The sequence below is a fragment of the Hemiscyllium ocellatum genome, chromosome 26 (assembly GCF_020745735.1).
Source record: "Hemiscyllium ocellatum isolate sHemOce1 chromosome 26, sHemOce1.pat.X.cur, whole genome shotgun sequence".
Lineage (NCBI taxonomy): Eukaryota > Metazoa > Chordata > Chondrichthyes > Orectolobiformes > Hemiscylliidae > Hemiscyllium > Hemiscyllium ocellatum.
The window spans coordinates 40867160-40892115 of record NC_083426.1 but is presented as its reverse complement, the minus strand read 5'-3'; the positions used below and the strand labels follow the sequence as shown (position 1 = coordinate 40892115).

Sequence of the window (24956 nt, the reverse complement as noted above, 5' to 3'; positions counted from 1 at the left end):
TCTTGTTAAAAGCTATTTTTGAACTTAAGTTGTGATTTGGTAGAGAGTGAAGTGGTGTACATGGTTGTGCGCAAGTACTTGAGATGAGAAGAAAGGGAAAAAAAATGCAAATGTTGGAGTTGTAAGGTAGCTCCCAGATGTCTGTTAATCTTGTATGCTAGTCCTTGCTTCAGTCTGGCCAATTAACTTTCCACCTCTGCAGTTGGTTCTTTACATATGTTTTGTCTTTTTTGCACAGGAGGATCTAAACATCGAATTGCTGGAGGAGCTATACAGTTAACATTCAGAAACCTGAGCTTCGACTATTATCCCTTCCACTGGGCAAGTGAGTGAGTTCTATTGCTACAAGAAATGGTGTATATTTCAAGTGACTAGATACTTTACAGTTGACTTTTGGAGCTGTAACTCACTATTCAGGTGTAGTACAGGATCAGGGAAAACGCTCAAATGGGAACAAAATGAAAAAACTTTGAGAAAATTGTCATTGAAGACTTTGCTGCTTTGTTCATCCTATTCATAATGGAGAATAGCTCAGATTTGTAATTTTTTGAGTATAATGAGCATCTGAGTTAGGAAAGAGCTTGTATAAAATTTGTTTGAGATTGCCATTGCTTTGTGTATGTACCAGGCCGTATACATTAACACACGCTTGTTGTGGAATTACCCACTAGTTTTAAAACGTTTTAGCAGGACTAAGCCCCTCTAGCTCTAACTATTCACATTAGAACTGGGCAAATGAAAAAAAATGAAAAGTACTTGCATGTGCACACAAACAAATTGCATGTACTTTGAAGATCTGTTTACCTGTGCCATGCGGTCATGCAAGGTGACTTTAGCCAAACTTGTGTAGGAGCTTCCATATCAAAGTTGGTCTGGTATGGTACTGATTTGATGGTAGGATTCCAAATGGTGGTCATAGTCTGACGTTATCATGACTAGAAGGTGATATGCAGTACTCCAGACATTGTAGGCTTCAGTCTGAAGTGAATATGAATTTATTATTCTAATTTATTCTGCTTGCAGATGATAGTTGCAAACATTGGGTTAGACATTGTGAAACAATGGAAGCGAGATCACGCTGGGCTAAAGACCTGCTTCAAGAGTTTCAGTCGAAAGTGCAAACAATAATAGATCATCATGAGGGTCTAACAGTTGTCAGATCACCAACAAAAGAATCTCCTGGCAAAAGAAAGGGTATGTGATTTTGTTTTGAAGCTAGATTTCTTAAGTGAACTCCCAAAATGGTCTGAAATTCTGAACAATCCTGTTGTATTTTATAATCCATACCTTTTTAATTAAAGAGAGGGATGTCGAGGTCAAAGCTTTTAAATGAGTTTATTAGCAATTCAGTCCAGTTTTTTTCATTTTTTTTCTCCTCTTGCCCCTCCCACCACTGCCCACCTCTCGTGGCTCACTTGACTTTTAATTTATCCTGTCAGCCCCACAAAGAAGCTGGTTTGAATACATTGGAAATATAGAGACCCTTAAACACTGTTCAAATCCAAGTTACATCAGGATAATATTTATGCAAACCAAGAAAATGGTGACTCGGACTTCTAGAACAGTTTTCACAATCTCAGGCTGTCATTATGTGCTTTGCAACTAAATAACTACTTGTCAGCCAGGCCACTGTTGTGGTGTGATAAACCACAATTTTTGTTTAGCTTTTGTCGAACAGTCTCATTGGTCCTGTGTCCCATATTTCTGCAAATTCCTTCTTCACTTTGATCACTTGTTGGTTAAAATTTTTATCCACCTCCCTTCAGCTTCCTTTGCCAATCATATTAAATCTGATCTCTAGTTCATGGTGCTTGAGGATCTGGAAACGCTATATAAAATACTGTAATTTTTACTTTGGCCTCCAAAACGAAGATGTCAATCTCAGATTCTCCAACCAAAACATGTAACCTGAATTTGTCATCTCTGAAACACGCTAATAACTGTGTATCCTCCACAAAGCCTTCATGTTTTTCCTGAAATGGTTGCAATACTCCATTTGGAGCAGGATTCATATTTTATGTGGGTTTAGTACATGACCTTGCTTTTGTGTATTCTAGCGCAGAATCCTATGCATTAAAACTGTTAAGTTAAAACCCAGGATCCCGTGTGCCTTCTTCAGGGACTGATAAAGGGCTTATGCTCGAAACGTCGAATTCTCAATTCCTGAGATGCTGCCTGGCCTGCTGTGCTTTGACCAGCAACACATTTGCAGCTCTGTTATTATGTCCTCCTGCTTTCGAAGGTTCATGCAGATGCACTATTGAAACTTGGTATGATTGCACTCCCTTTACAAGTTTAACTTGTATTATCTCTCACTCTTTCTTTGACCAAAATGTAGGTCAGTGTTTGGTGTCTCACTTTGCTTTTCCATTGTGTCTAAAATAATGTGGTGTTTTTGTTAATGAAATACAAATGAAAGTAAAGAGATAATGTCTTTGTTTTGAGTCTTGTTCATTCAAATTCATCATGCTGTTGGAGTTTTGCAGCATATTTGGCCGCCTGCCTGTAGATAGAGCATTTGTGAGCGTGAGCTCATGACAACTCAATAGCTTTACTGTGACCTGTGAAGCTGGTACAGCGATTTGTTTTGTCTGTAGAATCTGTTTGCAGTTCTTTTTCAAAGGTTAAAGTTTGGTAATGTCAGAAAGGTTTTCTGTAACAATAGAGGATGAAGGCATGAAAATCTGTCCAAGATGGGTGCCTGTGTTAGCCATCCTAAATTGGTATTTCACCCACTTGTTAAGCCAGAGGTTTACTCCTGAACAGGATGAAGAGTGTACTGCAATGCCAGGTGCTATCTATGATGTTACTATCTTTTTGGGTGGGATGTTAAGTCGAGACTCCCATTTTTGCTGCCTCGGGTAGGCATAGAAAACCCGATAGCATTGTCTCAAAGAGCATGTAAGTTATCACCAGTGTCATGGTGAACATTTTATATTTAAATCAACTTCGCAAAAAAAAACTCATCTGGTTATTATCACATTTGCTTTTAATGGTACCTCACTGTGCCCAACCTGACTACTGCATTTCCAATGTTGCAGCAGTAACTAGTCTCTGAATCTACTTTTGAGCACAAAGCATTTTAGCAGCTTTTCATGACCACAGGACATCTGTGTAAATATGAGTCTCCCCTTTATTTCTCATAATTTTAATTTCTCATAATTATAATTACTTCCACTGTGCTCAGTTTTGTATGCACATCAATGAGAAATATGGGTTAAAACTTTTTTACGCTCAATTAGTATCTCTACCTTTAAATTTCAATCTAGGTAATGTAATTGTGAATTATGTTTATATTTTGACTTTATCTAATTGTGTATTCCATTGTGTTGCCTATGATGGAAACTGAACAACGTAACACAAAGGGAATTTATATTGTGGACTGGGTTTTGAATTTTTGTTGTTATTTTTCAATCGTTTGGAGTTTGTGGATGAAGCCGAAACGTGTCACAAAAAGCGAGTACTTGTACGGTTGTAAAAAGTAGGTACAGCAACATTTAACACTAGCACAATCACACAAATAAGCTCACTGATCATTTATTTTTTTCCTGACATTGATTGAAGAAGTTTTACCCAGAACACTGAGCAAGTTCTCTGCTATTATCAATAATGCTTTGGGATCTTAAACAGTTGTGGGATGTACTGAAACAAGTAAATAGGACCACTACTTCAATAACCTTGGATAAGTAAGCATACAGAAAAAGAAACTCACTTCTACACAGCAACGCCTTAATTATTAGGCATTCAATTCACATGCACAAAGTAAATTTACCGGCATTAAATTACTATTTTACTGCTGCTTAGCTTTCCTATTTTGAACAGATGGGTTGTTGATTAAAAAAACTTGCTTCAAAATAACTGGAGTAGACTTGGCTTTTCATCTTAAGAGCTCTCAGTACACGGCACAATGAATTTCAGTTCTTTTGGAAAATGTGATAGCCAGTGAACTACTACATTGCTCCATAAACGGTGAATTATATAAATCAATTGTTTTATCAAATGATGGAGAATAAATGTTGGCCACTTTCTGGGACAACGTAATTGAAATGCTGCCATAAGACTACTTTGTTTTTTTTTCTCTCCATTCAATGATATTAGAGTCATTTGAGGTGTACAGCATGGAAACAGACCCTTCGGTCCAACTTGTCCACGCCAACCAGATATCCTAAAATGATCTAGTCCCATTTGCCAGCACTTGGCCCATATCCCTCTAAACCCTTCCTATTCATATACCCATCCAGATGCCTTTTAAATGTTGCAATTGTACCAGCTTCCTCCACGTGCTCTCGTAGCTCATTCCATACACACATCACCCTCTGCATGAAAAAGTTGCCCCTTAGGTTCCTTTTAAATTTTTCACCTCACCCTGAACCTCTGCCATCTAGTCTGGACTCCCCCACCCCAGGGAAAAGACTTTGTCTATTTACCCTATCCATGCCCCATATGAATTTATAAACCTCTACGAGGTTATCCCTCAGCCTCAGATGCTCCAGGGAAATCAGCCACAGCCTATTTAGCCTCTCCCTATAGCTCAAATCCTCCAACCCTCGCAACATCCTTATGAACCTTTTCTGAATCCTTTCAAATTTCACAATATCCTTCCTACAGGAGGGACACCAGAACTGCACACAATATTCCAAAAGTGGTCGAACCAATGTCCTGTACAGCTGCAACATGGCCTCCCAATTCCTAGACTCAATACTCTGACCAATAAAGGAAAGCATACCAAACGCTGCCTTCACTATCCTATCTACCTGTGACTCTACTTTCAAGGAGCTATGAACCTGCACTCCAAGATCTCTTTGTTCAGCAACACTCCCCATGACTTTTCCGTTAAGTGTCAAAGTCCTGCCCAGATTTGCCTTTCCAAAATGCAGCAACTCACATCTACCTAAATTAAATTACATCTGCCACTCCTCGGCTAATTGGCCCAACCGATTCCATTGTACTCTGAGGTAACCTCCTTCATTGTTCGCTACACCTCCGATTTTGGAGTTGTCTGCAAACTTACTAACTATACCTCCTATGTTCACATTCAAATTGAATAATTTTTAACTGAGGTTGCAGATATATATGCAGAGTGGACTATCAAATCAATTGGCAAGACTTGTCTTAGTCATGTTTCATTTGTAATGTGTAATTTATGTACATGTAACTGAATTTTCCTACAAATTCAAGTTCAATAGATGTTGGTTCTGAGCTGAGTGTAGGTAGTTATCAAAGCTAATATTTGAAGTTTGCTTTGCTTTGTTTTTTTCATTGTAAAAATTCTTCTGTTTTAAATACAAAACGTTGGGGCTTCACTTTCAGTAAATAACTGGGGTTTCAGATGTCAGTATGTTTTCAAAAATGAACGAAGCTGCTTGTTTTGACAGATCACAAGGCTGTCCTCTTTCCAGTGTTTTACTGATTTGAGTTCAGGTGATCTAAGCAAAGGTTTTTTTTCTCTATCAAAGAAACTTAATGACTTTTTGAGAACTTGAACAAACAAGATTGTTCATTTTCTTCCCAACCATCAAGTATTAAAAGTTTTCAATGCAGTATAAATAGAACTGAGAAGCATCAATTTGATTTTGTTCCTAGATTGATACTGTACTCTACAACTGGTGACTGTCCAACTAAAGTTTGCATTCTTGGATATACCTAAATTAGGTGATTCTCATTGACACAAGGCAGCTCTGGTATTAAGGGGGTAGAAGAACCTATGTTTATTTGGATACGATACTCAAAATTCACTGTTGCACATATGAATGCATTCTGGTATCAAATAGGTAACAAAATTCGATCTTTGAAGCCAGATTTCAGTCTGGGATCTCCATGTACAGTGATTTAATATCAGCTGGAATCCTAACACTTGTATAAAGTTAATGATCTGAGCTTTCACAGATCTGATATAAGAGAGTATTTCAGTAAAGCGTCCTAAATGGCTGACTGCTTGAATTAAAACCGGATGGCATAGTTGTAGGCTCCTCAATCACAAAAAATGTCCTCTCAACGTATACCTAGTTGCACCTTATAAGAATTTAGTATTTTTTAGGTACATGACCTCTCATTCAGCGAAACTGCGAGCGCAGATTCAGTCTCCCCTCACAGGACAATCCTTGCATTCCAAGGAATTAGTTGAGTCAATCTTCATCTCCCCTCCAATGCAAGTATTTCCACCTTGGACAAGGAGGCCAAACCCAACACTAATCCAGGTGTGGTCTCACCATAGCTTTACATGATTGGATGCGGGCCTTAGATGAATGAGGCACAGGGTGCTGAATTCAGCAATGAATGATTGTAAATAGCTGTCCAAAAGGATCAGCATTTTTAATAAAGTATTGAATGTTAACTGGTAATCCATGGATGGGTAGTAGAAACATGCAATCAAAGTAAAACTTGTATCCAGAACAGCTTTGATAGTTAATCTTGTTGAACCGCACCTTGACAGAATGCTCTGTAATGTCTCTAACAATTATGACTTACTTTGTTTGACACTGGATAAAATACTGATTTATTGCAATTGCCGTTCTGTGTTTTCTTGAAATCAGGGTCACCAACACGAAAGGTAGATGCTGGCAAAAGACGTGCAAGTGATCAGTCGGCATCAGTTGTTGATTCCGATTCTCGGCAACCCCCATGGAACAGGCTGCTCTCCAGCTGCGTGGTCATCCGCATTGATGACCTGGATGTTTATCAGGTAAGGAGCGGGTGTTTGATTTTGATCTTCTGTGTATAATGCTGCTGACACCAACACATCTGTTGGTTGTATGAGCTTGGGAATTGCTACTTAAATTTTCAAATTAGGGAACATTTCCTTTCTATTAACTTTTGTTGTGGTAGTAATGACTGGCATTTCCCCTCGGCCATGCAACCACATAGCCACACTGCGGTACCCTGCGGTGTCATTGCCAGCATTAATTTCCAGTTTGGAGGTTCCTGTCATAGACTGACCTCAGAAGGACCATGGAGAAGTAAAGGACAAGTTAGAAGAGACTTAGGTAATGACTTCAAATGGAAAATTGTAATTGCTGCCAGTTCTGTGTTGTCTGGTAACCTTAGTTAATAGCAAACTCCAGCTGATGGATAAAACATTTTAGTTATATTGGCCTAGTCTTAATGTCACAAAGACCTAAAGTTTTGAATAGGCTTTTCCCTGAAAAGTTATTAATCTAAAGAAGTAATGATCCCAGACATTTGAATGTTGATACTATTGTGGTGGCCTTGGGATTGTGATAGGCTTGTACTACATTTTACATGCTTGTCAAGCTCTGTTCAGTGCTGGTGCCTGATTTTGAAGATCTCCATTAATACTACTGGCATCTACTTGTCTATTTTGTTGACTGACATTGAATGTTTTTGAGATGTGTTGCTGGAAAAGCGCAGCAGGTCAGGCAGCATCAAAGGAGCAGGAGGATCGACGTTTGGGGCATAAGCCCTTGTTATGCCCAAAATGTCGAATCTCCTGTTCCTTTTGATGCTACCTGACCTGCTGCGCTTTTCCAGCAACACATTTTTAATATCTGTTTTTGATTATCTTCTGGGAAAAGAAGCACAGAACTGTTAAGTGATGAAAGGACGTAACTCTTATCACTCCTAGATGTGTTTCTCCATCTAGTCAGAGGTGTGATCCAGGATGTGCAAGTGTAATTTAGAACCTGAACTGGATGGTGACTACCAGATGAAAATACTCATTTTTTGAGTTACTCCATTTTTTTTTCCAGCACCCTACTTTGTTTTGATTGGATGGTGGGCAGTAGTTTGGGCTGTGGTGAAAACTTTGTTTACAATCCAGACCTTCCTTCCAGGTTGCTCCACATCAATCAAATTTGAATGCTAATCAGTGGAAGAATTTGTGTTTTTGTATTCTGGAAGATTATCTGTTGATATCATTGATTATCATGCCTTCTGTCTGTCTATACCACTCATTTATTGATTCATTAAATCACCACCATCCTGGAGAAGGTTTTGTAATAAAATGGTTTAATAAAGAGAAAAGATCCATTTGGATATTTTGATTAATAGAATATTGATACTTCAATTTATTTAAGGTCTCAGCTGCAGGTCAGCACAGTAAGAAGCCAACAACATTACTTTCCTGCAACAGGACATCATACCATCTTCCAGCTGGCATGTCAGCAATTCACATTGAATTCACTGAATACTATTTTCCTGACAGTAAAGAATTTCCTGGTAAGGTTATTATAAATAGTAAGTTCACCAAATACATAGTGAATTTGGCATTCTTGTCCGTCACTCATTTGACATCATTTGTCATGTACAATATATCCTGTTTTTATAATTGCACTGCATATTTGGTAAAATTTGATGACAATCTTGTTACATGCCAATTGCAGAAGTAAAAACAGATCAGAGACTGACAAATTGACAGTGATGGGACAAGCTGGTTTTGATTTTCATACTGCAGTTGTAATGGATTAGGAATAAATATTATGCCTCTCCATACATCAAATTGAAGTGAACAGATCAAGCAGCTTCACTCCATTTTGTGTGCACCATGCAACTGAAGAAATATTTTCAAGGTGTTTGTTCATCTGCCAGCTGTGCAACATTATTTGTTGCATGATTGTATTTCCGAGGCATTTCACAAAATCATGAAATGGCACAGGAGGAAATTCAACTCTTATCTCTTTGAAAGAGCTATCCAATTCATCCCATTTCTGTCTTTTCCTCATAGCTGTGCACATTTGTCTTTTTACAGCCATAAATCCAATTCTGTATTTTAAGCCTGTTTTTGCCATCATTTTTTATAGGCATTGTGTTCCAGATTGTAAGTTCTCAGCAGTGCATCATATTGAGACCAGTCTAAAGATGCTGCAGTGTCCCTAAGAAACTAAATTATTGAAGATGCTTCCTTTTTATGAGGTAGTGTCTTGAGAAGAGAATGGAAATATTCCATGGAAATCATACTGGTTGAAGATTGTATGGGTGAATTAGTTTTGAGCAATCATCTGTTAATCATCTAGTCAGAGTCAGATGAACAGCACGGAAACAGAACCTTCAGTCCAAGTTGTCCATGCTGACCAGATATCCCAACCCAATATAGTCCCACCTGCCAGCACACTACCCATATCCCTCCAAACCCTTCCTATTCATATACCTGTCCAGATGCCTTTTTTAAATGTTGCAATTGTACCAGCCGCCACCACTTCCTCTGGCAGTTCATTCCATACACGTACCACACTCTGTGGAAAAAGTTGCCTCTTAGGTCTTTTTTTAATATCTTTCCCCTCTCACCCTAATCATATGCCCTCTAATTCTGGACTCCCCCCCCCCCCCCCCCCCCCCCCCCCCCCCCTCTCTCTCCCCCCCCCCACCACTCCAGGGAAAAGATTTTGTCTATTTATCCTATCCATTCCCCTCATGATTTTGTAAACCTCTATGAGGTCATCCCTCAGCCTCCAACGCTCTAGGCAAAACAGCCCTAACCTATTTAACCTCTCCCTATAGCTCAAATCCTCCAACCCTGGCAACATCCTTGTAAATCTTTTCTGAACCTTTTCAGGTTTCACAACATCTTTCCAATTAGGAAGGAGACCAGAATTGCATACAATATTTCAACAGTGGCCTAACCAATGCCTGGTACAGCCACAACATGACCTCCCAAACTCTTGTACTCAATACTGTGACCAATAAAAGAAAGCATACTAAACGCCGCCTTCACTATCCTATCTACCTGCGACTCCACTTTCAATGAGCTATGAACCTGCACTCCAAGGTCTCTTTGTTCAGCAATACTCCGTAATGTTTTTATGCCTCCTGACTCTGGTCTTTTGTCTGGCTACTGATTTTTGATAATAATCTATATGGAAATGTTGCCATCTTCTCCCAAAGATTGGACTGCCAATAGAAACTATCTAATTATCCTGGATATTTAGATAGTGCAGAGGGTAGGTCATTGAGGGATATTCTTTTAATATCCTCCCATTGAAATGTTGGCAGTCCTCTGAGGACCATGTGTTGTAATCTTGACCCTTCAATTTAACCATCAACTTTTTACATTTATTCTTATTTACGCTTACCATGTAGATTGGGATATAGTGTTTTGAGAGCAAACTGATTTGGAAGTAGCTGTTTTAACTTTGTCTCACATTTCAAATTCAGGCTATAAAACAGGCTATGCCAGCAACTTGTAATATTTGTGACTTAAGGGCAATTGTTGATATAAAACATTATAATTCATTTACACAAAAACATACCTGTATGGTGCATACATGTTGGGCACCTTCATTGTTCTGTATTTGATACTATTTGTTTACTAGTCTACTGGGACAGTTTACATACCAACTATTGGATGCACTAAGTGTCATGGACATTTTGTCAGAATATGACAGTATGATTTCATTAGATTCTGTATTTTACCATCATGTTAGCTTGAAGCAATATGTTATTCTTTGCTTTCCTTTTATATCCTTTTGTCCCATTTACAGTGCCTTCTCCTAATCTTTATGTAAATCTCAATACCTTGCAATTTACCCTGGATCCAGTCAGCATGCTGTGGATGAACTCCTTCTTTTTGGATTTGTATCAGACACTACAACAGTTTAAAGCCATCTATAAACTGAATAATTCTGTGAAAGTGGATGAACATGTTGACTTTTGTATGAATGGACTCATGTTGAAGGTTAGTTGCTGACAAAAAATTTTCAAGTTAATGTTTAAAACTTGAAAAGAATATACAATGAAATCCTGAAGGAATATGATTTATTTGGGGTGGAGGGCAAGGGTTGCTGAGGCCCATTACAGAGGGGAGTAAGTTTTCAGTTCTGTTATAGTTTACTCCACAAGTTCTGTTAACGTTATTTAAATTTGTTTCATATGTTAGATTTGGTTTAGTCAATATAACCTGACCATTTTGAAGTATAGAACTTGAATGTTGTCAACAAAAAACAACACTTTGCACTTGTCATTAGGTATTAAGAAAACTAGTTTGAGGGTAAACCACAATTTATATTGCATCAGAAGATTGGCTGATGTGAGGCATTGCTGGGGAAAATGGACCAGTTAATGATTAACAGTTATCTGCCAAGCTTGGTTTAAGTTGTTTAACTAGTCAAGGAATAAGTAAGTAATGACTCACTAGCCATTGAATTAATACAGGAAAATGCTAAAACTGTGATGCCAGGCATGGAGGCCATGTTTCCCAAAAAAACTGGCATATCCCTACCAATGGCATATCCCTTTGACCGATGGTACCCAGCCAGACACACTCAACAGTGTCAAAAATTAGATCTGGTTCCACAATTGTATAACTTCTAACTAATCTGATTGTCGCATAATGTTCTTTGGCGATGAAGGTTAGATCTTCAGTTGGACTGGCAATGTGATGAACTTGCATACACTGGAGGGTACATATTAATGCACAGGACCCTGTTCAAAGCAAACAAAAAGAACTTGTATATGTACTTGCCTGTTTTAACTCAATGAAATAGGTGACAGACATTCACTGGTTTATTTGTCAGGGCAACATGCCTGACTTAAAATATAGACACAGTCTGGCAGTGAACTGTGAATTATTGTTAACTGGTACGTTGTCCATCACAATGTCTCTCTTAAACATCTCTCCGAAGTAGAGTCCACTGTCCACTAATCAGCATTATCCACTCATGCAATATGAACGTTGGTTTCCCCTGAATTTGTACTCTTGTGAACTATTCTGATTATAAGATTAAAAAGCTTTGACAAAATATTTGTCTTTAGCGAACTATAAACACATCACAGAAGCTCCTCTCCAAAGTCATGCAATACCAAGGTTGCAAACAAATTAGCTTGATCTCAGAGGGTTGGAATCTTTTGCTAGGGATCAGAAGACTGTTGAACTATTTGAAATGATATAAGCAAACCGATTTCAAATCACAAAATGAGAACAAAATTTTGAACTTCTTTCTGCTAGATTCCTATCTATCTCTATGAATATTCTTCTCAATATGTCCAAGCATCCATGAAGGATGATTCCGTGGTCCCCATGCTCTTCAAAATAAATACTTATGTAGAAGCTTCCTTGACTTGATCAATGTTTTTCACCTTCTGGACCATGGTCTAAACTTTTTATTCTAGTTTAGTACATGTATTTTTGTATTAGAGAATGTGTAGGTATCAGTGCAGGTTTGACTGGTATTTATGTGCTATTGAATGTGAATTTAATTAATGATAAGACTACATTCTTGTTAGTTGTGAATCTATGATCTGGCCAGTTTTTTGTCATTTGATAATATTTATACTTCTGTATTACTTTAAATATGTTCTGCAAAGAGAATTTTAAATAAAACTTCTGGGTCCAGAACAGACCTGTAGTATATTGACTTCTACACAACAATACATTACACTGGGACCATGACGTAGTGTAATGTAGGTTCTTGAATCAATGCTGAAGTGAGTCAGGGGTGTCTTTTTTTTTTGCCATGATCTGGTGTAACTGCTAGCAACTATACTATAAAACCTGCACGATAAGTGATTTGAAGCCTACAATTCTTAATCTTAATTTCTTCATGGCACTCAAAGTTTGAAGATCATTTGTTCATAATCAAAAATTTTATCTTCACATTTTTAAGTAACACTTTGGTCAACTGTACACTATATTTCAGTCACAATCCATTCTCCTGAGAAATCTACACAGGCAGCAATTTTCTTTATAGCCCTGATACTGTATCTTCAAGAATACATTCCTTCCATAAGGGATCGATAAGGTATAAGAACAGAATTAGGCCATGCACCCCATCAAGTCTGCTCCACCATTTGATCATTGCTGATATGTTTCTCACTAAAAAGATGAGGACTACAGATGCTGGAGCTCAGAGTCAAGAGTGTGGTGATGGAAAAGCACAGCAGGTCGGGCAGCATCCGAGGAGCAGGAAAATCAACGTTTCGGGCATAAGTAATTCATCAGGAATGAGGAATTTCTCAATCTGATTCTCTTGCGTTTTCCCTGTAACTCCTGATGCCTTTACTAATCAAGAACCTATCTATGTCTGTCTTTGCTACACTCAATCACTTGAGCTCCAAAGCCAATGTGATGATAAACTCCATTGCTTAACACCCCTCTGGCTGAAGTAATTTCTCTTGATCTTGGGACTAGAGGGTCATCCCTTCACTGAGGCAATACCTTTGGATCCTCGTCTCTCCTAATAGTGGAAACATTGTCTCCAAAACTGCTCATGATATTCCAAATGCAGTCTGATCAAAGCCTTAGTACATCCTAGTTCTTGTATGCCCTGTCGAAATGAATGTTTACATTTCATTTGCCTTCCTAACTGCCAATTGAACCTGCATGTGAACCTTGAGAATCCTGAACTAGGACTCCCAAATCCCTTTTTTATGTTTCAGATTTCTGACACCTTACTCCATTTAGAAAATACTCTAACCCTTTTCTTTTCCAAGTGCAAAGCCTCACATTTTTTCTACATTACATTCTCCAAAGTATATAACAAAGGGCTTTCTGGATGTTAAATCACTAAAAAGATGCAGTTTGGTTAAATTATCATAACATTCTCACTTGCTTGGATGTGTAGTAAATCACAATTTGCCAGAACTGTAATGAGAGTTTACAAATAGAACATGTACCAGTGTAAAGTTTTGCTTTGCTGTTTGCTTCACTATTAAAATTTCATGTTTATTGTAAAGTTCAAAATAGATGAAAAAATGTTTAAATGAGTAAAGCAAGACTTTCTACCATCTGAATAGAAGGATTTTGTTGATGGAATTAGAAATAAATAAATGACTCGTTTTCTGTAATACAATCGAAATTAAGGGAATGTGCTCCATTACTCGGAAATTGTTTGGCTTCATAATTTGATCCATAAACAATTAATCATATACTTTTTCTGTATATTTTGCAGTTTATTATTCCAGTGGACAAGAAGATAATTGCTCATCCAGACAGACCACAATACCTCACCATTCAGACTTCAGATGTTGTGGCTACAAACACCCGACACTCACTAAACTGCACACACTCCGATCTCCAACTGGTGCTAAAAGCTTTCAAAGACTTTGAATTCTTTCATGTGTCATATAAAGAGTTCCCCAAATGTGCAGACAGTTTTGATGTGCTGCAAAATGTTTTCTTTCATCATGCTTTTGAACAACAAATCAATATGGACAGAATATACACTCAAAAAAACTGCAACTATGATGTATTAAAGACATTGTCAGCTGCAGATATTTGGTCGCTCCATTTTTCCCTTCTCTGGTTGGACTTTGAGGGTATGGAGAGTTCGAAGGGCAAGCCTTTGAACTTTGTGGATGCATTTCCCCTCTCCATTTGGGTGTCTCAACCATCTAAGTTTCAGAAAGCCAAGGAATTATCCAGTCATTCAGCATCTGAATGTAGCACTGATTTAGAGGATTGCAACACGAGTTTGAACCATAAATTGAATTTGTCCAGCTGCAAAGAATCCCTTGGAAATGGATTGCAAGCTAATACAAAGCAAGATTTTATGGGTGCAGAAGTGCTGAGATCTTCTAAAGGGATTGGAGAGGAAGGGAAATTGAGAGAAGCCAGTAAACAGGATGATTCTGAGGCAGATGTGCATGTTCTAGTGTACAGCACTGCCCATGTAAAAGCACATCTAAACCATTACCATTACCTTGTTCTACTCCGACTGAAGGAGTATCTCATTCAGCTACAGGAGGACCTCAGTCAGGATGTGGAAAGATGGACTAAAACCCCAGTTAAGTATGGCAGTACTTGCATAGGGTTGTTGATAAAGAGTGCAGAAATTGCGTTACTGCTTCACCCTGCACCAACTGGACATGATGATGCCAAATCCCATGAATCTGAAAGCACAAGTCTGACTGAATCAGAACTTTCACCTTCTGGAAGTAAAGAGAGTCTGACCATGGAGGTCAAGCCTTTGAACAGAGCAACAACTGATCAACTGGACGATACCATTACTTCTATGGATGACAGTGGGATTCACAATGGGGATTTAAGTATTGCAACCTCATTAGATCTTGGTGTTTTGTCACAAGACGGTATGCTTGTGAGCAGTGCTCCTGTTTCTAACAGTGAAGAGATGGCAACTCAAACACTAGAAAAAGGACTTGTGGAGGAAGCATTTGAAGCAGTGGAGTCACTAGAAGTTGAACGTCCTGGAGATGTCATTGATCACTCTACTTCTCACCCCATTTTAGCTACAAGCACATCTTTGATTTTAGACCCACAAAGAAAGAGCAGATCATCTGGTGGCAATGTCCAGGCTGCTACTGTTCCATTTGAGGATGTTGATTCAACTCCATTGACTGTAACAAAGGATGTTGCCAAAGAAGCTCTGCTCATAACTGTGGATTTTACGAAAGAAGCAGTTTGTCTTACAAAAGATGCTTTCAGTCTCAGCAAGGAAAAGATGGCGAGCACAATGCAAAAGATGCTTTCTCTGTCGTCCTCTAGGTAGGCTCAAATGGTTTTCAAGCTGTGATTATTTTATCTTAATGGTTTACATAAATATTTCTGAATACTGATCGAAGTATAAAACCTAAGGCATTTATTACTTTTCTTTTTTGCAAAAGTCTTAACTTCAGGGAACCCAGCAGACACCAATTCTATCCTCTTTGTCAAGTTCTTTTGAATTGTTGTTCGATTTTTCACCGTATCTATGCAATGTAATGCGAACTGAATGGTTGAAACAAGTACATCTTGTAACATTTTTTAAAATAAATTTTGAGGGTTTGGTTTTTTTTTTGTTCTTCTTCCATACCCTGTCCAATCTTCATGACATGTATGTACCTTCCAAAACTAAAAGGAGGTAATGTGATGCTGCTTTGGAGTAACGCATTTGCAACTTCTTTATTCCTGATTGGAACCTGTTCGGTTTTCTTGAATGACCAATTTATTCCCTTTCCCCCTCAAAATGAAGTTTCAAATAGCGATTGCTTTCCCATTAACCATGTGAGGATTAAGAGGTAGAGTTAGAGCTTAGTGTCTGCACTAATTGGCTATAACGCAATTGTATTGTGGAAGTTGTTTGCATTATGCAAGTTTTCTGCTGAATGGTTGAGTTTTCCATAGCATGATCTTCTACAGCGTGCTTTCTATAACTGTTTTCCACAGCGTGATATTCTGTAGTTTGTTCTCCGATTTTTGTGTGCATAGCCCTGTACCCAAGCCTTAACAGACTATTTGAAATCAGCTCCAAGGAAATGAGCTACAGTTTAAAGACTGTACCATCCTGCTACCACACCCTCTTTATTCAAGAAGGCTCTTGGCTGAAAAATAGCCTATTATGATGAGCAAACAGAAGGTTTTGTATATTTTGTTTTTAATTGGGCATGTGGCAGTTAGGATTCCTGAAAAATTTCAGGGTTGTCAAGTGATTTTGCTTTTGGTGTCCATTTAAACCTTTAACTTACTCACATTGTACAGTTAATTTCTGCTCAAATAAAATGGATTCTCTGGTATTTTAAATTATTCAACACTTGGGAGGAGTGGTTGTTTGATTGCATTTAAGTGAAGGCATTCAGTCGACCTAAAGTTCAAAACCAGCTCCCTGCTCTTCAAGATGTTTAAAATCCAAAAGCTGGTCTTCAACTTATCCTTGACTTTTATCTACCTGATTTTGTTATCTCCCTGGTCTCACTTCTCCAGTTTTCAATCTTCTGATTCTGATCTTGGGTGTTTTTTCACGTTTGCTCTATCCCACTGTTGGTGGCAAAACTTCTGTCTGCCAAGATCTTGCTACTTGCAACCTGGAGTCCCATCCATATGTGGGCATGTGAGATTTCATCTGTCTCCCTTTCTCATTCGTAAATCAAATCAAAATCTGTCTTTTATCCTAAGCTCTGGCAAAATAAGAACATAGATTGTACTTTTAAAATAAAAATAAGTATTAAGTGTAGGTGTGATATTGCACAAGAAGGTTCAAGCTAACTAATTGGGCTTATCTGATCTTTGTACCATACAGCTTGTTTCAAAGCATCGTGAATTGATAAGTGACAACACCTGGGTCTATTGCTCTCCAATAACTGCTCTGCTGTTCAGTAGCATTTAACCATCATTAGGTGGTAATTGTATTATCCTTGACCACTAAATAGACGACAATGTTCCTGCTCTCCCACTCTGAAAAATTTTTAATTGTAGAACTATCTTGGGTTAGTTAAGTGGTACATTTGAGTGACTCATTCCACTCCCACTCTAAATGCCACAGATGGATTTTTGAAAGTTAGTCATTGTTTTATTTTTAATCTTGAGGTGCCGTAACTTTGCTTGGCATTGTTCAGTTCTGTTTCATTTCTGATTATCTAAAAACAATATTTGAGGATTGATCAAAGAATTGAATTCTGTTTCTTGAAATTTTCCATAGAAGTTCATGCTATTATTTCATGATTTGAGTTCCTAATGTTTTCTGCTTGCGCTGAGCACAACTCTGCTTTAATCAGCAAACTTTTATCACTGCAAACAAAAAGATTTAGCATGCTGTCAGTGTCAAGGGCAGAATCTGCTAAATGTGAACAATTTACTGTCGTTAACCACTGCCTGTGTATCTAACACCTGAACCTCTCTTTAATTGACAGGAAATAACATTGGTTGTAATCCAGTCAAATTGAAGAGGGAAAATGTTCAGAAACAAATGCTGTTTAGTTTGTAGGTTAAGGGCAGTAGCAGAATACTTCAGTTCCTTGAGTAATTTCAGAGTCTTTGGTTTCAAGGTTATTCAGTGCTCCTCTACGAATCCTAAATCTACAAAGAGATGTACTCTGTAGGGGAGCCTCTTCTTGGTCGTTGGCTCATGAGCTCAGAACGGGGTCATGACAAAACAAATGTATACCAATCCTAATTGATATATCATTTTAAGGCAAAATACTGTAGATGCTGAAGATCTAAAATAAAAACAAACTGCTATAAAAACTTATCAGCTCAGACAGTATCTGGAGAGAAAATCAGTGTTCATGTTTTGAGTCCAATGACACTTTTTCTGACAACAAGCAATCTATTTCTCCCCATTGATTCAGACTAATACAGTGGAAAATAGAATTTTCAAAATCTAGCAAATATAACCCGCAAATAGGCAGCAGTGAAAGGAACATTAACCAAGTGGATCTTTCTGACATCAGAACAGAAACGGTGGCATGGTGGCTCAGTGGTTAGCACTGCTGCCTCTCTGCACCAGAGACCTGTGTTCTATTCTAGCCTCAGGCGACTGTGCAAACTCCACACCGACGTTCTCCTGGTGTCTGCGTGGGTTTCCTCCTATAGTCCAGAGATGTGCAGATTAGGTGAATTGACCATAGTGTTCAGGACTGTGTAGGTTAGGTGTATTATTCTATATTTACCCCAACTAATTGGGGAATCCTATATTATCCTATAGGTCTAGGTGGATTACTCTTCGGAGGTTCTGTGTGGACTTGTTGGGCCAAAGGGACTGTTTTCACTATGTAGGGATTCTATGATGATTCTATGATTCTAAACTGCAAAGCAAACTTACTTTGGCACAGGTGTCCCAGGTAATGGTAGTGACCCGTTACCAAACCACACTCATCCTGTCCGCCCAAACAATCAAACTGTTTATTCTGACAGAAGACCTATCAAAAAGATGAACCAGGAATACAAGATGCCCTTATCTTCCATCAGTGTAGAGAAGCCAATATAACAAAGTTATGTAAATTATTCTAAAGCTCTCAGTGCATTGGCAAACTGACGAACTTGAGATGACTTGCCTGTCCTGTCCTCCATTTCAGGAAGAAGCCATGACCAACACCCGAGCTCGGCAAGAAATAATGCAGTTTATGTGATGCATTCTTCAGCATTTTTCACCAACTAGAACAACAGTGCCACTATGTGGTTAATGTTAAATTATCATTTGCATCCATACTGTATGGCAATACACCATTTGGTCCAACTTGTCCACGCTGACCAGGCATCCCAGTCTGACCTAGTTCCATTTACCAGCATTTGCCCTATATCTCTTTTAAACCCTTCCTATTTATATACCCATCCAGATGTCTTTTTAAAGATGTTGTAATTGTACCTGCTTCCACCATTTCCTCTCTGGCAGCTTGTTCCATTCACACACACTCTTTACATGAAAAGGTTACCCGTTGGGTCTTTTTTAAATCTTTCCCCTCTTTCCTTAATAACTTCTAATTTTGGACTTGCCCTAAGAAAAAGACTTTGGCTATTCACTGTATCCATGCCCCGCATGATTTTATAAACCTCTATAAAGCCACCCCTCAGCCTCCAATGCTCCATTTAGCCTCTTCTATAACCTAACCCCTGCTGTCCCAGCAAAATCCTCTAAATTTAACAAATGGACCTCTTAAATGTTAATATTGATTTCTCACTTGTCAAGTACGATCTGCCTGACAACACTTTTCATTGTACCTCCGTATTCTTAATAGTAATAAATCAAATCAAAGCAGGGTGACCAAAATTGTACTATGTCCTGTACAGCCGCAACATGATGTCCCAACTCCTATACTCAGTGTTCTGACCAGCGAAGGCAAGCAAGCCAAATGCTGCCTTCCCTACATTGTCTACCTGTGACTCCACTTTCAAGGAACTATGTACCTGCACCCCTTGAACTCTCTTTGTTCAGCTGCACTCCCCACATCCATATAATTTGTTTAAAGCCCCGTCTACAACCCTAATTAGATGATTCCTCAGGATAGTTGAGCCAGCATCTGTCAAATGAAGCCTGTTCCAACAGAACTGCACTCTCTCTTTCCCTAGTCTTAGTTCCATGCCCTGTGAATCAGGACTCATCTCTTCTACGCCCATGTTTGAGCTATGTATTTACTCTTCTTATCTTATTTATGCTACACCAGTTTGCATATGGCTGAGGAGTTACCTTTGTGATTCTGCTGAGCTCAGCCCAGAATTGCATGCAATCACTCAGTAGAACCTCTTTCCCAGTCCTAATGATGTTGTTGTAACCTAAATGAACTTTGACAACTGGATCCTTTTGCTGCCACTACAGGTTCCTCTCTAGTCTAGAAAGGATGTCCTGAACCTTGGTACCAAGTAGGCAACACCGCCTTGGTGACTCTGGTTTTGCTACAGAGAACAGTATCACTTAACTGAACAATGTTATCCCCCATGACTACTACACCTAACTTTTTTCTTTCCTTTTCCTCTCCTCTATGTAGGTTTTTTAATGAATTAAATATGTAACTGAGATTCTGGTGGAGAAAATGTGTGAAATGACCAGTCAGAAAAGTTGCATCTTCAAAATGAATCTAAATTCCAACTAAAATTTCCACTTGATTACAAGTGTCTACAGTTTGGAATTAAATGTAGCTGGTGAAGGATCATAACTTCTCAACAGAAAAACAATACTGTAGTTCAATACGACCCACAAAACATCCAGTTTAAGGATTGATAGATAAACAATGTGAAAGGACCACAGAAAATGATTTGCTCATGAAATCTGTCTGGAGCTACGTGACACATGTGACCTAATCAAATGAATCACTATGATTTCATTTTCTGTAACTTTCCCTTGAGGGAAGAGTTGAGCTTTTTATTGAGAACAGTTGAAGTCATTTCCTCCTCCAAAATTGTGGTTCAGCATTATGTTGACATTTGGGAAATAGTTTTAAATATATCAACTTGAAGTATTGTTTTTTCCAATGAATGTGATTTGCATTTTCCATTCTGGTGGGAATTCATTTGTTATCATTTTGATTTTTTTAATCCATTTTCTGTGTTGTACGCAGTACCCCAGATTTCAGTCAAATTGAGGTTGAATAACTTGAAGTTGAATAGAATTTGTTGATTTTAAAACGTTCTTAAGCATCAACTTTAGTTCTGTCTGTTATGGAATTGAGGGCAAATTATTAACCTATTTGGCTGGCTGAGCAGCAGGAGCTAGAAAATAGAAATAATGGACAGGTACTCTAGTTGGCAGTATACTGCTTGTGTCCCACAAGGACCGAGATTAAGAGCTGGATGAGGGTTTTGATTGCAATTAGAGGCACAAAGGGAAACCAATGAGGTAGATAGAAACTATATCCATTATTTCATAGGTAGCACAGAAGAAGGCAACTTGGCTCACTGTTTGTGCTGGCTTGCTGAAAGAACAGTGCACCTAAAACTCACTCCCTTGCCTAGTGCATTGATTGAACCTACCTTCGTCTAGTCTCAGGCAGACAATTCCATAGACTAATCATTACATGGGAAAAGCTTTTCATCATGTTGCTGTTGCGTTTTTTTTGGGACTAAGTTCTTAACTCCGCATCCTTTGGTTCTTCCTTCCAAGAATGACTTCAGATTCTCTATTTCTGTGTTGATTTTGCCCAGACCCTTGTGATTTTGAATTCCTTTATCAAGTCTCCTTTAAACCTGGTGCTTTCTCCTTGTATCTACATAATTGAAGTCACTCATCCCTGGAATGACTCCTGTAAAGGCACAGAATCAGTGCAGAAAGGTTTTACATGTCCTTAGTTTTCACACCACTCCACTCCAGTTGAGGTTGAACCAGTGTTTTTGTATTCTTCCTTGCTTTTGTGTTCTACACCTTACTTATGATGTCTATGTGCTTTTATTGACTGTAATCTTAAACTTATCCTGCCATGTTCAAAGATTTTTCTGCCTTTACATCCGGGTACCTCTGCTCCCAAACGCCCATTAGAATTGTCCCCATTATTGTATGTTGTCTGTGTTCTTCCTACCAAAATTAATCCCTGCACGCTTATCAGCATACAGTTTGCTAGTCACTTGGATGAATTTAGGTTAATTACGTTTGTTCCAAATTACTGTGTTTCTGAAAGCTTCCTGTTAGCATTGGTCTGTCATATCTTGATGCACTTTTTTTTGAAAAAGTGACATTTGCAATCCTCCCGTCTTCCGGCCGGCCCCCTCAATCTAAGGAGGTTTGCAATATTATGGGTAGTGCTTCTGCAACTTTAATTCTGGATTGAGTACTTTAAGTACTCAACTGCAGGCAATCTGTCAATTACCGTCGTCTTACCAATTTTTAAACATTTCAACTGTGTAAGCTATCTGTTTTTGCACAGAATCACCTTCCTTGGTAAAAAGAGCTACAAAATATTACTTTAATCCCTCAACCGTGCTCCCTGCACATAATCTCTTTTTTTTATCCCTTTTCAAGCAAGTTAAGTGATAATAGAGCTGTGACAAGTTGACTGAGATCTATTTGGCCTGTATGATACTTTCAAAATGTACTTCACTCCATGGTTCTATAACTAAACTCTTGTTTATATATATCTTTGATATAATGAAGCACTGTTCCATATTCTGCTCTCTTAAAAACTGCTTTTATATGTTAACTTCAGGGTTTTGTTACCATTTCTTTATTTGGCTGCTGCTCCTGACTAAATCCAAGTTTACATTTTATTTCTGAAGAGAACAGCTGTCAAAAGGAGAAGATGGTTTATCCCCCTCATTATCCAGCACTAAACTGCGATTTTTAAACATGAAGCGTACCAACTCTCAGCATTCCCTTGACACTACGTCACTTGATGGAAGCCTGACAGAAGATCGAATATCTGTGGACAGTGACGGCAGTGAGAAGTATGTTATCCTCCTGGAAGCAGGTACAAAATTTTAATTCCAATTGAGAGAGAAAAATAACATGTGTTTTATTGATTTCAACACTAACTAACAAATACACAGTGAAACTAACTTGCAGTTTTGTTGGGATTATGCTGTCAACCCTCACATACTCCCATGCAGGTTATCAGTGTATCAACAAAGTATTTCTAAGCAGAAGCAGAAAAAATTGTTTATTACAACACCATTGTCACTTGTGAATCAAATATATCAGATGCAAAGATTCTCAGTGGGTCGTTAATTTTGAGTTGCATTGAGTTGTCATTGTTATCTCCAAAGTGACACTGCAAAAGGCCTTTAAGAAGCTACACATTATTGACTGATGATATAGATTAGGCCATGTGAAGTAAGGACAAATAGCTGGAAGGATGGCAAATCAAGAATGGTATCTGGACTTCACAAGTTAGGTTATTAGGAGAAATTTATAAATTATGCCAGTTTTCCTCAAAATATAGTAGTTTAAGGAGTTATCCAAGTCTTCAAGATATGAATAGGAAAAGACAGATAGTTTATCTTTATTCAATTTCTACTGGTTGGGGATTGTTGAACTAATGGGGGCATAGTCTAAAAATTAGGGCCAGACTATCCAGGTGAAATGTTACATAGAATATGGAGCAGTACAACACCGGAACAACGTTGATCGATATTAGGAAGCATTTTTTACACACACAAGATGATGGTTTGGCATTTTCTTCTCCAAACAGTTGTTGTCGTAGATTAGTTCTGGTAGAGGTGAATGGTCTTTTCTTTACCTCTACAAGGATGAAATGAATTGAAAAAATTGAATGCATAGGGTCCAGGCAAAGGTTAGTTATTCAGATGAGATAAGTATTGAAATTGATGTCCCATTTTGGTCAATAATGGGACCATCGTGAGTTCAACCGTTTGGCCTTCGGATCAAGTAATTCACAAGCAAGATCTGTTGAATGTACCACACTTAGGATATAACTAATTTGGCAACTGTAATGTAGGATGTGAAAACTGTAGACATCTTCAAGAGAATAACTCAATGATAAATAAACCACAGCATGGATGGCAAGTGGTGTGCTTAGGGAGGAAAAATGGAAACAACGCCAGCGTTTTAAAATATTAAATTGAATCAAATAGACAAAAGGAATCTGGCATATAGCTGAACAAATTATTACAATTCATGTTGCAAATGAACAAAACAATTCAGCTGATAACAAAGCACTGGAACTTACTTCTTGAGATGTAGGTTGCAGAAATGTGCAAGTATGCTCAAGTTGATCAGAGCTCAATCCGACTGCACGTGATTCTGGTGATCTGAAGCATTGGAGAAAGTACAAAGAAGATTGACTGACTGGGATGGTACCAAAACCGATAACAGCATCAGAAAAGATTGAACAGGGCCCTGCTACTTTCTTCAGAAACTAGACAAGCTATGCAAGAACATGAAGCCTTTTGAGCTTGAACTTCCTGTCAAGATATCATAACTGAATCAGAATTGCTGCACTGCAGAAAGAGGCCATTTGGCCCATTTGAGTCTGTGCTGCCCATCCAAAGACCATCCCACCCAGGCCCAGCCCTCTATCTTATCACAGAAGCCCCTCATTTCCCATGGCTTATCCACCTAGCCGGTGTAATCGCTAGTCACTACATCATGGCCGTTCCACCTAACCTGCACATCTCCTGACTTTGGGAAGAAATTGGAGAACCCCACAGAAACTCAAGCAGTCTCTGGAAGAATGTGCAAACTCCACACAAAGTCATCCAAGGCTGGAATCAAACCCAGATCACTGGTGTTTTCAGGCAGCAGTGTTAACCACTGAGCCACCGTGCTGCTCAATTTCTGCACCAACTCATTTCTGCCATCCTGTTTTAAAAAAAAAATCCCTTGATTTTTGGAATGTGAGCTTCACTGCAAGGTCAATGTACATGTTTCAGCTGAGTGTCCGCTACATAATCTTCAGACAGTCAGTTAGTGAGGGCTTCTGAGTCAAGAGAAGCAGCGTTGCTGCATTAACTCACCAAGGTTTCTGTGACTTCTGCATTTTCTAATGAGATCGCTTCTAATTCTTCTAAACTCAAGAGATTTAGAGGAGCAGGTGTTGGACTGGGGTGGACAAAGTTTAAAATTCCACAACATTAGGTTATAGTGCAACAGGTTTATGTGGAAGCACTAGCTTTTGAAATGCTGCTCCTTCATCAGGTGGTACTGATGACGAAGCAGCGCTCTGAAAGCTAGTGCTTCCAAATTATCCTGTTGGACAATAAACTGGTGTTGTGGGATTTTAAACTCAAAATAATATAGGACCATTCTTACTGTTTACTGATTGGGTAAACCCCTCAGACCAGGAATCCATGTCAAATTCTTTAAACAAGTTTATCCTTACTTAGTGAAGGAGACCAGAAAGATACATAGCATTCCAGGTGTGGTCTCCGTAAAACACCATGTGACTGCAACAAGATTTCCTGACTTTTGCACTTA

The 24956-nt window shown here is 38.5% G+C and overlaps 1 protein-coding gene across 2 annotated transcripts in view; it reads left to right on the top strand.

Annotated features, from left to right (window-relative positions):
* Nucleotides 1-24956, top strand: part of bltp3a (bridge-like lipid transfer protein family member 3A) — a 108597-nt gene that overhangs the window by 68510 nt on the left and 15131 nt on the right. For both annotated transcript variants that reach the window (XM_060845542.1, XM_060845540.1), the window contains exons 9-15: nt 239-325; nt 1024-1194; nt 6534-6682; nt 8034-8175; nt 10434-10627; nt 13839-15391; nt 22301-22491. In XM_060845542.1, coding sequence (XP_060701525.1) covers nt 239-325; nt 1024-1194; nt 6534-6682; nt 8034-8175; nt 10434-10627; nt 13839-15391; nt 22301-22491 — 2487 coding nt within the window. The remainder of the gene's footprint in view (nt 1-238; nt 326-1023; nt 1195-6533; nt 6683-8033; nt 8176-10433; nt 10628-13838; nt 15392-22300; nt 22492-24956) is intronic.